The following is a 12,460-nucleotide window of genomic DNA, read 5'->3' as shown; positions in this document are numbered from 1 at the left end:
AGAAGACATACAGATGGCCAACAGGCACATGAAAAGATGCTCAGCATCACTAATTATTAGAGAAATGTAAATCAAAACTACAATGAGCTATCACCTCACACAGATGAGAATGGCCATCATCAAAAAAACTACAAATAATACATGCTGGAGACAGTGTGGAGAAAAGGGAACCCTCCTACACTGTTGGTGGGAATATAAATTGATGCAGCCACTATGGAGAACACTATGGAGGTTCCTTAAAAAACTAAAAACAGAGTTACTATATAATCCAGTAATCCCACTCCTGGGCATGTATCTGGAAAAGACAAAAATTCAGAAAGATATATGCACCCCAATGCACATAGCAGCACTATTTACAATAGCCAAGACATGGAAGCAACCTAAATGCCCATTGACAGATGAATGGATAAAGATGTGGTATATATATGTGTACACACACACACACACACACACACACACACACACACATACACATATATCCTGGAATATTACTCAGCCATAAAAAAGAATGAAATGATGCCATTTGCAGCAACATGGATGGACCAAGAGATTATCGTATACTCAGTGAAGAAAGTCAGATAGACAAAGACAAATATAATATCATATCACTTATCTGTGGAATCTAAAAAAATGGTACAAATTTATTTACAAAACAGAAGTAGACTCACAGATAATACTGTAGAAAGCAAACTTATGGTTACCAAAGGGGAAAGGGTGGGGGGGGGAGGGATAAATTAGGAGTTTGGGATTAACAGATACACACTACTATATATAAAAGAGATAAACAACAAGGACCTACTGTATAGCACAGGGAACTATATCCAATACCTTATAATAACCTACAATGGAAAAGAATCTGAAAAAGAGTAGATATATACATAAATGTATAACTGAATCACTTTGCTATATACCTGAAACTAACACAACATTGTAAATCAACTATACTTCAATTAAAAAAAAAAGTCAAATTGACCATAAATTTTTGGACTCTCAATTTAAATTCATTTATCTGGATGTCTATCCTTATGCCAATACCAGTTTTGATTACTGTAGCTTTGTAGTAAGTTTTGAAATTGGGAAGTGTGATTCTTCCAACTCTGCTCTTCTTTCTCAAGATTGTTTTGGCTATTCTGGGTCCCCTGTATTTCCATATGAATTTTAGGATCAGTTTGTATATTCCTGCAAAAAAAGTCAGCTGGGATTTTGATAAGGACTGTGTTGAATCTATAGATCAAATTGGGGAGTACTGCCATCTTGAGTAATACTAAATCTTCCAATTTGTGAACATTAATTATTGGCTCTGTAGTTTTTTTCCTTGTAATGTCTTTGCCTGGTTTTACTACAGAGTAATACTGGCCGCACAGAATAAGTTTGGCAGTGTTTCCTCCTCTTGTATTTTTTTAGAGCAGTTTGTAAAGGATTGGTGCTATTTTTTCTTTAAACATTTGATGGAATTAACCAGTGAAGCCATCTGGCCCTGGGCTTTTCTTTATAGCTTTCTGATTATTAATTCAATCTCTTTACTTGTTATATATCTATTCAGATTTACTATTTCTTCTTGAGTCAGTTGTAGTAGTTTGTGTCTTTCTAGGACTTTGTCAATTTCATCTAAATTACCTAATTTGTTGACATATAGTTATTCACAGTATATTCTCATAATCCTTTTATTTCTGTAAGGTTGGTAGTAATGTGTAAGGCTGGTAGTAATGCCCCCTCTTTGTTTCCTGATTTTAGTAATTTGAGTCTTCCCCCTTTTTTTTTTGATTAAACAGAAATTTATTTGCCATATATAATAAGAATAATCATAACAATATCCAACTTTAGTATACACATACTGTGTGCCAGACATGGTTCTGTATGGCTCACGTATGTGCCAAACATACCTGTATGTTGTGTCCCCTCCCCCAATTCATATGTTGAAATCCTACCCCACCCCCACAAAGTGTAATGGTATGAGAAGGTGGGTCTTTAGGATGCAATTAGGTCATGAAGGCAAAGCCCTCAGGAATGAAATTCATGCCCTTATAAGAAGAAACATGAAGAGAGTTTGCTTTCTCTTTCTCTGCTATGTGAGGATACAATGAGAAGAGGGCTGTCTATAAGCTGGGACGATGGCCTTTACCAAGAACTTGCTCATGCTGGCACCCTGTTCTTGGACTTCTAGTCTCAGAACTGTGAGAAAGAAAGATTTGATGTTTAAGCCACCCAGTCTTAAACAGTAGGTGGCAATTTGCTATAGCAGCCAGAACAGACTAAGACATACTTTAATGCAAATTACATTTTTATACAGTGTGTACACATCAACACCAATTTATGATTGCACTGTACAGTTGTCTTTTAAATCAGATAAGAGGAAAAAAGACCAGGGAGGGGGTGGTGAGCTGGCCACCCTGGGGACAGGGTGAGAGCAGACTCCGGCCACAGGGTGGGGTCCCTCTGGTCTAGAGTTCTGTGACCACATTTTCTGAACTCCAACTCATCTGATAAAGAATTTTTCTGGATCCCTTCATAATCTTAAGAATTACTGAAGACCACAAATAACAAATGCTGGCAAGGATGTGGAGAAAAGGGAACCCTTGTGCACTGTTGGTGGGAATGTAAATTGGTTCAGCCACTATGGACAACAGTATGGAGGTTCCTCAAAAAAACTAAAACTAGAACTACCAGATGATCTAGCAATTCTACTCCTGGGTATGTGTCTGAAGAAAATGAACATTAATTTGAAAAGATATATGCACTGCAATATTCATAGCAACATTGTTTACAATAGCCAAGATATGGAAGCAATGTAAGTGTCCATAAACAGGTGAATGAATAAAAAAGAATAAATGGAATACTACTCAGCCATAAAAAAAGAATGAAACTGTGCCATTTGCAACAACATGGATGGACTTGGAGGGTATTATGCTCAGTGAAATAAGTCAAAGACAAATACTGTATGATATCACTTATATGTGGAACCTAAAATATAAAACAAACTAGTGAATATAACAAAAAAGAAAGAGACACAGATATGGAGAACAAACTAGTGGTTACAGTGGGGAGAGGGAAGGGGGAGGGACCAGATGGGGGCAGGGGATTAAGAGGTACAAACTACTATGTATAAAATAAACTACAAGGATATATTGTACAGCACAGAGAATACAGCCAATATTTTATAATAACTAGAAATGGAGTATAACCTTGAAAAATTGTGAATCACTATGTTGTAACCTGAAACTTACATAATATTGTAAATCAACTATACCTCAATTTAAAAAATTAATGGAGAAAAAAAAAAGAGGAAAAAAAGAGTTACAAACAAAAATACACTTATACTATCGTTTATATTTACCTATATGTTTACCAGTGCTCTGTATTTTTTCATGTGGATTCAAGTTACTGTGTCCTTTCACTTCATCCTGAAGGGTTCACTTTAGTACTTCTTGTATGGCAGGCTGGCTAGCAACAAATTCTCTTAGTTTTCATCTGTGAATGTCTTAATTTTGCCTGCATTTCTGAAGGATAGTTTTGTTGGATACGGCATTCTTGGTTGAGACTTTTCTTTGAGCACTTTGACTATATCAACCTTCTGCTTTCTGGCCTCCATAGTTTCTAATGACAAATCAGCTGTTGATCTTATTGTGGCTCTGGGTACATGATGAGGAGTTGTGTTTCTCTTGCTGCTCTCAAGATTCTCTGTCAAATCTGTTGCATTTCTATACAATAACAACAAACTAGCAGAAAGAGAAACTAAGAAAACAACCCCGTTTACAATTGCAACAAAAAGAATAAAATATCTAGGAGTAAGTTTAATCAAGGAGGAGAAAGACCTATATACTGATAACTGAGTAAGACACTGTTGAACGAAACTGAAAATACAAAGAAATGGAAAGACATTTCATGCTCATAAATTAGAAAAATTAACAATATTAAAATGTCCATATACCTAAAGCAATCTATAGATTCAATGCAATCCCTATCACAATACCAATGACATTTGTTTTTACGGAAATAGAACAAAAAAAATCCTAAATTTTAAAATGTAAATACAGAAGACCTGGAATAGCCAAAGAAATCCTGAGAAAAAAGAACCAAGCTGGAGGTGTCACACTCCCTGATTTCAAATTATACTACAAAGCTGTAGTAATCAAAGCAGCATGTTATCGGCAGAAAAATAGACACAACAGACACACAGATCAATGGAACAGAACTGAACATTCAGAAATAAACCTACATATACAGACAACTAATTTATGACAAAGAAGCCAAGAGCATACAGTAGAGAAAGTAAAGTCTCTTCAATAAACCGTGTTGTGAAAACTGGACAGCCAAATGCAGCAAAAGAATGAAACCAGACCACTCTCTTACAGCATACACAAAAATTAACTCAAAATGTATTAAAGACTTGAATGTAAGACCTGAAACCGTAAGACTCCTAGAAGAAAACACAGGCAGTATGCTTTCTGACATTGGTTTTAGCAATATCTGTCTGGATATGTTTCCTCAGACAAGGGAAACAAAAGCGAAAATAAACAAATGGGACTACTTTAAACCAAAAGTTTCTCCACAGCAAAGGAAACCATCAATGAAAAGAAAACCTACCAAATGGGAGAAGATATTTGCAAATCATATATCCATCATACAAGAGGTTCATATCCAAAATATATAAAGAACTTTTACAACTGACCAACAAAAAAACAGATGACTAAATTTAAAAAAAGGCAAAGGAGTTGAATAGATATTTTTCCAAAGAAGATACAGGTGGCCAACAGGCACATGAAAAGATGTTCAACATTGCTAATTATTAAGTAAATGCAAATCAATCAAAACCACAAGATATCACCTCATACCCATTAGAATGGCTATTATCAAAAAGGCAAAAAATAACAAGGGTTGGAGAGGATGTGGAGAAAAGGAAACCCTGGTACACTGTTGGTCGAAATGTAAGTGGATGTAGCCATTGTGGAAAACAGTATGCAGATTCCTCAAAGAATGATCCAGCTATTCCACTTCTGGGAATATGAAAACACTAATTTGTAGTGTTAACATGTACCCCTATGTTCATAGCAGCATTATTTATAACAGCCAAGATATGGACACATCCTAAGTGCCCATCGATAGAAGAATGGATAAAAAAGATGTGATACACACACACACACAATGGAATACTTACTACTCAGCCATAAAAAAAGGATGAAATCTTGCCATCTGCAATAACATGGATAGACCTTGAGGGTATTATGCTAAGTGAAATAAGTTAGATGGAGAAAGACAAATACCACGATTTCACTCATATGTGGACTAAAACAAAAAAATTAATGAACAAGCAAAACGAAACAAAGCAAAAACAAAACAAAGCAAAAAACCATAGAGAATACAGTAACTTCTGGGGGGGGTGCGGGAGGGTGAAATGGAGAAAGGGGGGTCCATTGTATGGTGATGGATGGAAACTAGAGTTTTGGTGGTGAGCATACTGCTGTGTATCCAGAAGGTGAATTATAACGTTGTATACACAAAACTTACACTTGTTATAAACCAATGTTACCTCAGTTAAAAGAAGAAAAAGAAGAAAAGAATCCTTCTTTGTCTTTCAACAGTGTGATTATGATGTGTCTAGGTGTGGATCTCTTTATCTTACTTGGATTCACTGAGCATCCTGGATATGTAGATCAATGTTATTCATAAAATTATGGACGTTTTCAGTCATTATTTCTTCAAATATTCTTCTATACTTTTCTCTCTCTTTTTGGGACTCCCATTATCCCATTTCTGTGTATGATGGATGGTATGCTTGGCTTTTAACAGGTCTGTTCATTTTTTCTTCACCCTTTTTTTGTTATTGTATTTTTCAAATCCAGAATGTCTATTTGATTTTTTACAATTTCTATCTCTTTACTGATATTCATGATTTGTTAAGACAACATTCTTATACTTTCCTTTAGTTCTTTAGACATAGTTCCTTTAGTTCTTTGAACATATTTTAGTTGATTTAGTCTGCCTATTATGTACAACATCTAGGCTTCCTCAGAGACAGTTTTATTAATTGCTTTTTTCCTGTGTATGAGTCATGTTTTATTGCTTTGTATGTCTTGTAATTTTCTGTTGAAAAGTGGACATTTAAATAATATAATGTGGCAACTCTGGAAATCAAATTCTCACCCCTCCCTAGGGTTTGCTGTTGTTGTCTGTTTTGTGACTTTTCTATAAAGTATTTTCTGTTGCATGTGACCACTGAAGTCTCCTCTCAGTTACCTGATTGGACAGCTAATGACTAGCCAGGGATGTCCTTAAACACCTGGAACAATAAGTCTCCGAGTCTTTGCCGAGGGGCTATGTGTGTGATTGGGGCACACCTTCAACAGTCAGCCAGGCACAGACAGAGGAAATCTTTTCGCTTGTAAATGAACAACTGTTACAGCTTCCTCGGATTTATTTTGAGCAAAGGCTTAACAATCATTTAAGTTCCAGCTGAGGAAAACCAGTCTCCTCAGATGGCCTCATGACACTGAGCATATACTTTGCTCTCTTTAGTTCTTCATAATTGTCAAAATCACTAGGTGTTTTGTGTGCTTAAAGTATTCACTAGTTGTGTACTAATGTACCTGTTCTGGCACGAGCAGTTTTGAAAGGATGCTGTTAGAATATATTCTCTGGAAACATGTCACTTTAGCGAGCTGGGTTGCAGATTAGATAGTGACTACATTTAATGTGTCCATTGGTGGTTCTATTAATTCATTCATTCAACACTACAGACCAAGCAGTATTAGGTCCTGGTAATGCAAAATTAATAGGAGATGGGAGAAGACCTGCAAGCTATTCTGTCTTTCCTGGCCTGACTGCCTGCTGCCCACAGATGGCTGATGACTTGTCACCACCACCAAGTAATATTCACTGACTGAGGATTTACCATGTTGCACATGTTGTTTTAAGTGTTTCACATATAACAACCTATTTAATCTTTACAATATTCCTAGGCAGTAGGTAGTATCACCATCCCAATTATTAGATGAGGAAACTGAAACACGAAGCAATCAAATGACTTGTCTCAGTTACACAGCTAAGAAACGGCAGATCTGGAATATAAACTCAGTTCCGCCCAATTCTAGCTCTTCCACTAAATATCTTCCATCCTCTGCCCTTGTCTCCTCTAGCTGATAATCTAGTCAGGTAGGAGCTTGGCTCACAATTGTGGGTAAGAGTTGTCACCACCATCAGGGACCACCTTCAAGCTGATGAGAATGGGTTTATTTTTCTATAAGGATCTAGAAATCTTGTCTATGACATTTTAGACAGGTCCAGGATTTGAATGTATTAAATATGTCTACTAATGGTTCTCTTGTTTTCGAGATACAAGAACCTAGAAAATAAAGACATTATCATGGCTCAAATTTCTGATCAGCATTTGTTTCTAACATGAAACATTCTGCCCTAGAATAAATTAAATGGCATGAAGATCCTTTTCTAATTGTAAAACAGAACACTCTAAGTGCTTATGTATTAACTGTATTACCTTGTTCAATCACATTCCTATGAGTTAAGGACGATAATTCTTATTTTATAGTAGTGAAAACTGAGGAAGAGAGGATTAGTACTTGGCTTAAGGTCTCATAGGCTGAAAGTGGTAGAATCAGGATTCAAACTCAGGATGTCTGGCTCCAGAGTCTGTGGTCCAAATCACTATGCTGTATTAGAAACTTCCATGATGTAAGCCTCTGGTAGATGAAGGATGTTTGCAGGGTCACACAAAGAAAAGTCTCCCCAAATCTACATGGAATGGAAGGGAATGTTCTCTTTTGCTAAGAGATTTATTAGTACTACAGAGCTTTTCCCAATACTTTGGAGATTTATCCTTCTCTATAAAGATTCCATTGCCCTACAGATTAACATCCTACTGGTATATAGCTAAGGGCCACTGGTGACTTACTGGTTTGAAAGGCTGGTATCTGCAGGTCTCTGGCATGCTTAGGACCTTAAGTTGGGCAGGCATAACTCGGGCTGGGTTATCCAATAACTGGAAGTTTGGCTCAGGTTCTTTTTTCTTCTCTTTTTCTTCCTTTTTCTCTGCCTCATCCTAGGGGGGAAAAAAATAGCCCCATAAAGGTTCACTTCTGTTCTACATCACTGAATAATGTTTAATAAATTTACTGAGCAACTATTAGGTGCAAAAGGTAGTTAGGATTAGACATAACGGAAGTAGAAGTAAAGTGATACCAGACTCAGACAAGAGAGATGGTAAATCTGCTTGGGGGTGAGAATGATATTTAACTTAGTTGTAAAGAGTAAGGTTTTTCTATCATCAGAGATATTCAAAAATAAACGATGTTCCCTTTGCCTGAAAGGGCTTTTCTCTCTACCACCATCATCTCACTGTCTGATGAAAATCCTACTAGCCCTTCAAAACTCATTTTAGTTGTCATTTCCTCCAAGAACTCATTTTTGATTTGTACCCTTCTATTCTTCCCGTGAATGGGTATAACTTCTAAAGTCTCTTCCAATTAAAATTTTGAGTCTCCATGCTTGGAACAGGATAATGATTTAAAGGAAGCCAAGAGCAAGGTATAACAATGTTCAACTAAGGAAGAATCTGGACCATGACAGAGAAAGCTACATCAACCCAAATGACCACCAAGTTATACCTACCACTTCCATTTTCTCCTCCTCCTTTTTTTCCTTTTCTTTTTCCTTCTTTTTAGCCTTGGCAGTTATAGATAACACAGCAGTGGAAACCTAGAGGAGTGAACAGGGTAAATCATTGTAATCCCTTACTTACACGCAAATGTACAAGCCCAATGAGAATTCAGTTCTACAGTACTATTCTGTTTCCTGGTAGTAAGTATCATAAAGAACAAAATAATCTGGGAATATAAAGATAACTTACTGTTACAGTCATCAGGTAAATCTTTAGTTCCTAGAGGCCTGTGTCCAATATAACTCTAATTTTTTTTGATCTGTAGTATACCTTGGATGTGAATTTGCTATGATAAGTTTCTAAGATAGAGATTTGGGTGCCACATTCCTTTTTTACTTCATAGGGAAAGCACTGGAAAACAAAAATTTTCTCCAAACGTGGTCGTAAAGATCTCTCACTGGACTAGATGCCCTACAATGGTAATCCACAGTGGGTGGGTGGTTAACCTAGAATTATCCTCCTTGATGGGTCTCATTGAAATCAAAGGTGAAACAGGTACTTCGAAAGGCTGGGCAGTAATGGTGTAAAGCTGCCTTTGTTTTAGACTCAAAAGGGAGGGGGCCCTGAAACACAGCTGATGAACAAGATACTGTTGTCAAAGGGTATCATCACCTACCACCCGCAAATTTGGTCAGTTATATAATTATCCCTACCTAACTATAACATTTACAGCAAATAGTCAACTGGCTAATATGGAACATTCTCTTGAGGGAAAAAATCATTTTCCTAAACCTCAAGTGTCATAAAGGATAATTTTACTGAGAAAACTACAGGGGCAAGCACAGCTCTCAATTTCACCATACTTTAACTTAACACGTATCAATGAGTGTCTTCATGCTGGTTGGGAGGAGTATAAATTGGTTATATCCATTTTGAAAAGAAATTTAATTAACACTTATAAATATAAATAATGTGCATTACTTTTGATCAAGCAATTCCATATCTAAGATCCTAACCTATAGATATACTTGTACAAGTGCACAAATATACATGTATAAAAACTCTATTCCAGTCCCATTTGTAACAGTGACAAATCAGAAATAACCTTAAATGTCTATCAGATAAAGAACTGGTAAGACAATGATATATATATAAAGGGATTGCTCTGCAGCTTTGGAAAAAAAGAGATCAATACACATTGAAAGTTTTTAAAAAAAATTGTTAAAGTGAAAACAATAAGATGCAGAACAGCACACAGAGAATAATTCGATTTGTGGTATAAAAAGTATAGCTATGTGCAGAAAAAACATTTGGAGGGATTCACAAATTGTGATCCCTGCAACATGGGACTTGGATGACCAGGAGAGAAAAGGGCTTTCACTTTATATTCCTGTGTAACATTGGATTTTACTATGAGAAGTATTAGTTTAAAAATACCTACTTTAAAACATAACAATATTTAAAACAAACCCAAGTAAAACACTAAGCAGCTTCTATATAGGTATAAATGATGCTCAAAGTAACAAAAAACCTACCTTTTCCTTTTCTTTTTCTTTTGGTACTTCCAGAGGGGCAGGATATGCAAATGTTGATGGTTTACAGTTTGATTTATACTGAACTTTCGGCATCTGAAGAAATAAGAGAATTCCCCCCCTCTATTAAAATAATCAAAATCAAGATTTAAGTATTATATGCTCTTAACAAGCATACAGATGCCAAGGGGTGCCAGAAGTTTCATTCCTGGCTAAATTACACAGTTATTCAATTATGTTACCACTCCTCCCTTAAAGGCATCTCTCTTCTTTCACTGAATTAGTTTTGAGGTGCTTTACAGAACTACTGTGGTTCCCTATACTTTCTTGAAGCTCTGTGCCTTTGAACAGGCATCCCTTTCATTTTTACTGACCACACACCCTGCTTCAGAGGGTTAAGTCCCACTCAGGGTGTGAGCGTCAGATCAACTGTTACCTTTTTTGTAAAGTGTCATCTGATTATCTAACCTGCATACCTAACTTCCATGTCCCTTCCTTGTACCACAGTAACAACCTATACACGTCCATATACAGTTTCTACACCATATAATCACACCTTACAAGAGTCTAGCATGAGCCTAATGGAAAAGTCGGCTTTGCATTACTTATTGACCAGGTTTAAAGTTCTCTAGTCTGAATTTTTCTCTATTTACCCAAGAGAATGGTAATGAGCATCACATTTACTAGGATAAGCAATCTTGTCTTTTCCATCCCACTTTCACTGTAAGGAATGGAAACAGAGATCATAAAATTGTGTGCCAGAGGAAAAAGTCCCTAAAGATTATACAGTATGTTTAACCACAATGTTAAATGTTAGGGATTGGGAAAACAAAAGATTCTTGCTCTGAGAGATAAAACTGCTCAATATTTACAAATGTGAGTAGTTTAATACTGAAACACTTAGAGGATAATTAATTGGCTATACAGCTATACCGAAAAAAATCAATTCAATGAAATACTCAATCTTTACCAGTCATTTTTTGGCCTAAAATTTTTCCACTCTGAAAACTTAACAGAAGTTTTAACAATGGCGATGACCAAATGTAAGAGTTATTTAAAGATCAAAAAGCCTCTGAGAGGATGCAAGACCAAGAAAGTGAGTCATCAGGCCACAGGACTGAGAAAAAAGACATAAGCAAAAACCTCATTTAAAAAAAAAAAAAAAAAAAAGTATAGCGTGATGACAGGGAATGTATCACCTTAAGTCTTTGACTAAAGTGACTAGTTTCTTTCTGTCAGTGTCCCTGGCTCCTCACTGCTGGTCTTGCTTTCTGCCACTACCAAAGGGACATCCTCCTATCTTGTTTTCCCTTTAGCAACAATCCTTTCTTCCATCAAATGCTCTAGCATCACATAACACTGAAACATATCCCTGTCTCAAACCTTCCTTCCTTAGTAAGATTTAGTTTAGGTCTTCCTTGCCCAGATTATTGCAATAGCATTGTAACAAATTTCCACTGATATCAGAATGTTTCTAAAATGCAAATCTCATCATGTCACTTATCTGCATGAAATCCTACAACAGCTCTCACAGACCTCCAATATTAAATAAAATTCATCAGTGATTATAAAGCCTTTTCATATTTTTCTATTTTGCCCCCCCTTACCAATCCCTCTCAGCTGATTTACCCAAGGTTACACAGTTATAGTGAAAAGACTTGATTTTCAAAACTTCCACCAACACACTCCTCTCAATAAGGTGATGACTCAGTCTGAAGGGAAAATACTTTATTAATAAGATGCCAACTAATCTTTAAAATTTTATGAAAATCCTCGTGAGTGGGTGGCAAATAGGATACGGTGAAGATACAATATAAAACTGAGGTCTCACAAACATACCTTTAAGTCCTTGTTAAGGCCAATGACACAGGTAGGGGTATAAGCCAATGACAGGAAGTGTGAAAGAGGAAACCAGAACCAGAACTGGGTAAAGACAAGCACGCCAACCACAGAAGGCATATGGGTGTGCCCAGTTCTGGACTGCAAGGAGATTGTGACATTATGTCCACCTGTAGAAAAGGAGAGAAATCATAAACATGAATCTAGTTGAGCAATAATAAAGATTTCTAAGTACTACACTAGGGAAGAATTTGGTGATTATTTCGAGAGTATAGTTCTAAAATCTAATATGAAGTCACTGGAATTAGTTAGCCAATGAGCTATCTAGGGTCTCCAAAATTGGAAATACTGGACTAAGGGTAATTTAGAACTTCTTTCTATATAGGTAGGCATTTTTCAAAAACTAAGCCTGAAGGATATCAGAACTTGTATGCTAAATTAAATATTAATCTATATTGTACATTGGCTTTTAATGTGC

General features: G+C 36.2%; 1 protein-coding gene across 2 annotated transcripts in view; it reads right to left on the bottom strand.

The window, feature by feature from the left end:
* The window catches only part of PSMD1 (proteasome 26S subunit, non-ATPase 1), a 102,997-nt gene that overhangs the window by 6,733 nt on the left and 83,804 nt on the right, over window positions 1-12,460 (bottom strand). For both annotated transcript variants that reach the window (XM_082466168.1, XM_082466169.1), the window contains 4 exons: window positions 11,983-12,152; window positions 10,147-10,239; window positions 8,623-8,709; window positions 7,907-8,053 (listed from right to left, as the gene is read on the bottom strand). In XM_082466168.1, coding sequence (XP_082322294.1) covers window positions 7,907-8,053; window positions 8,623-8,709; window positions 10,147-10,239; window positions 11,983-12,152 — 497 coding nt within the window. The remainder of the gene's footprint in view (window positions 1-7,906; window positions 8,054-8,622; window positions 8,710-10,146; window positions 10,240-11,982; window positions 12,153-12,460) is intronic.

The sequence above is a fragment of the Balaenoptera physalus genome (assembly GCF_965194825.1).
Source record: "Balaenoptera physalus genome assembly, chromosome: 6".
Classification (NCBI taxonomy): domain Eukaryota; kingdom Metazoa; phylum Chordata; class Mammalia; order Artiodactyla; family Balaenopteridae; genus Balaenoptera; species Balaenoptera physalus.
The sequence above is the reverse complement of the archived record's forward strand: the minus strand, read 5'-3'. Positions and strand labels throughout refer to the sequence as shown.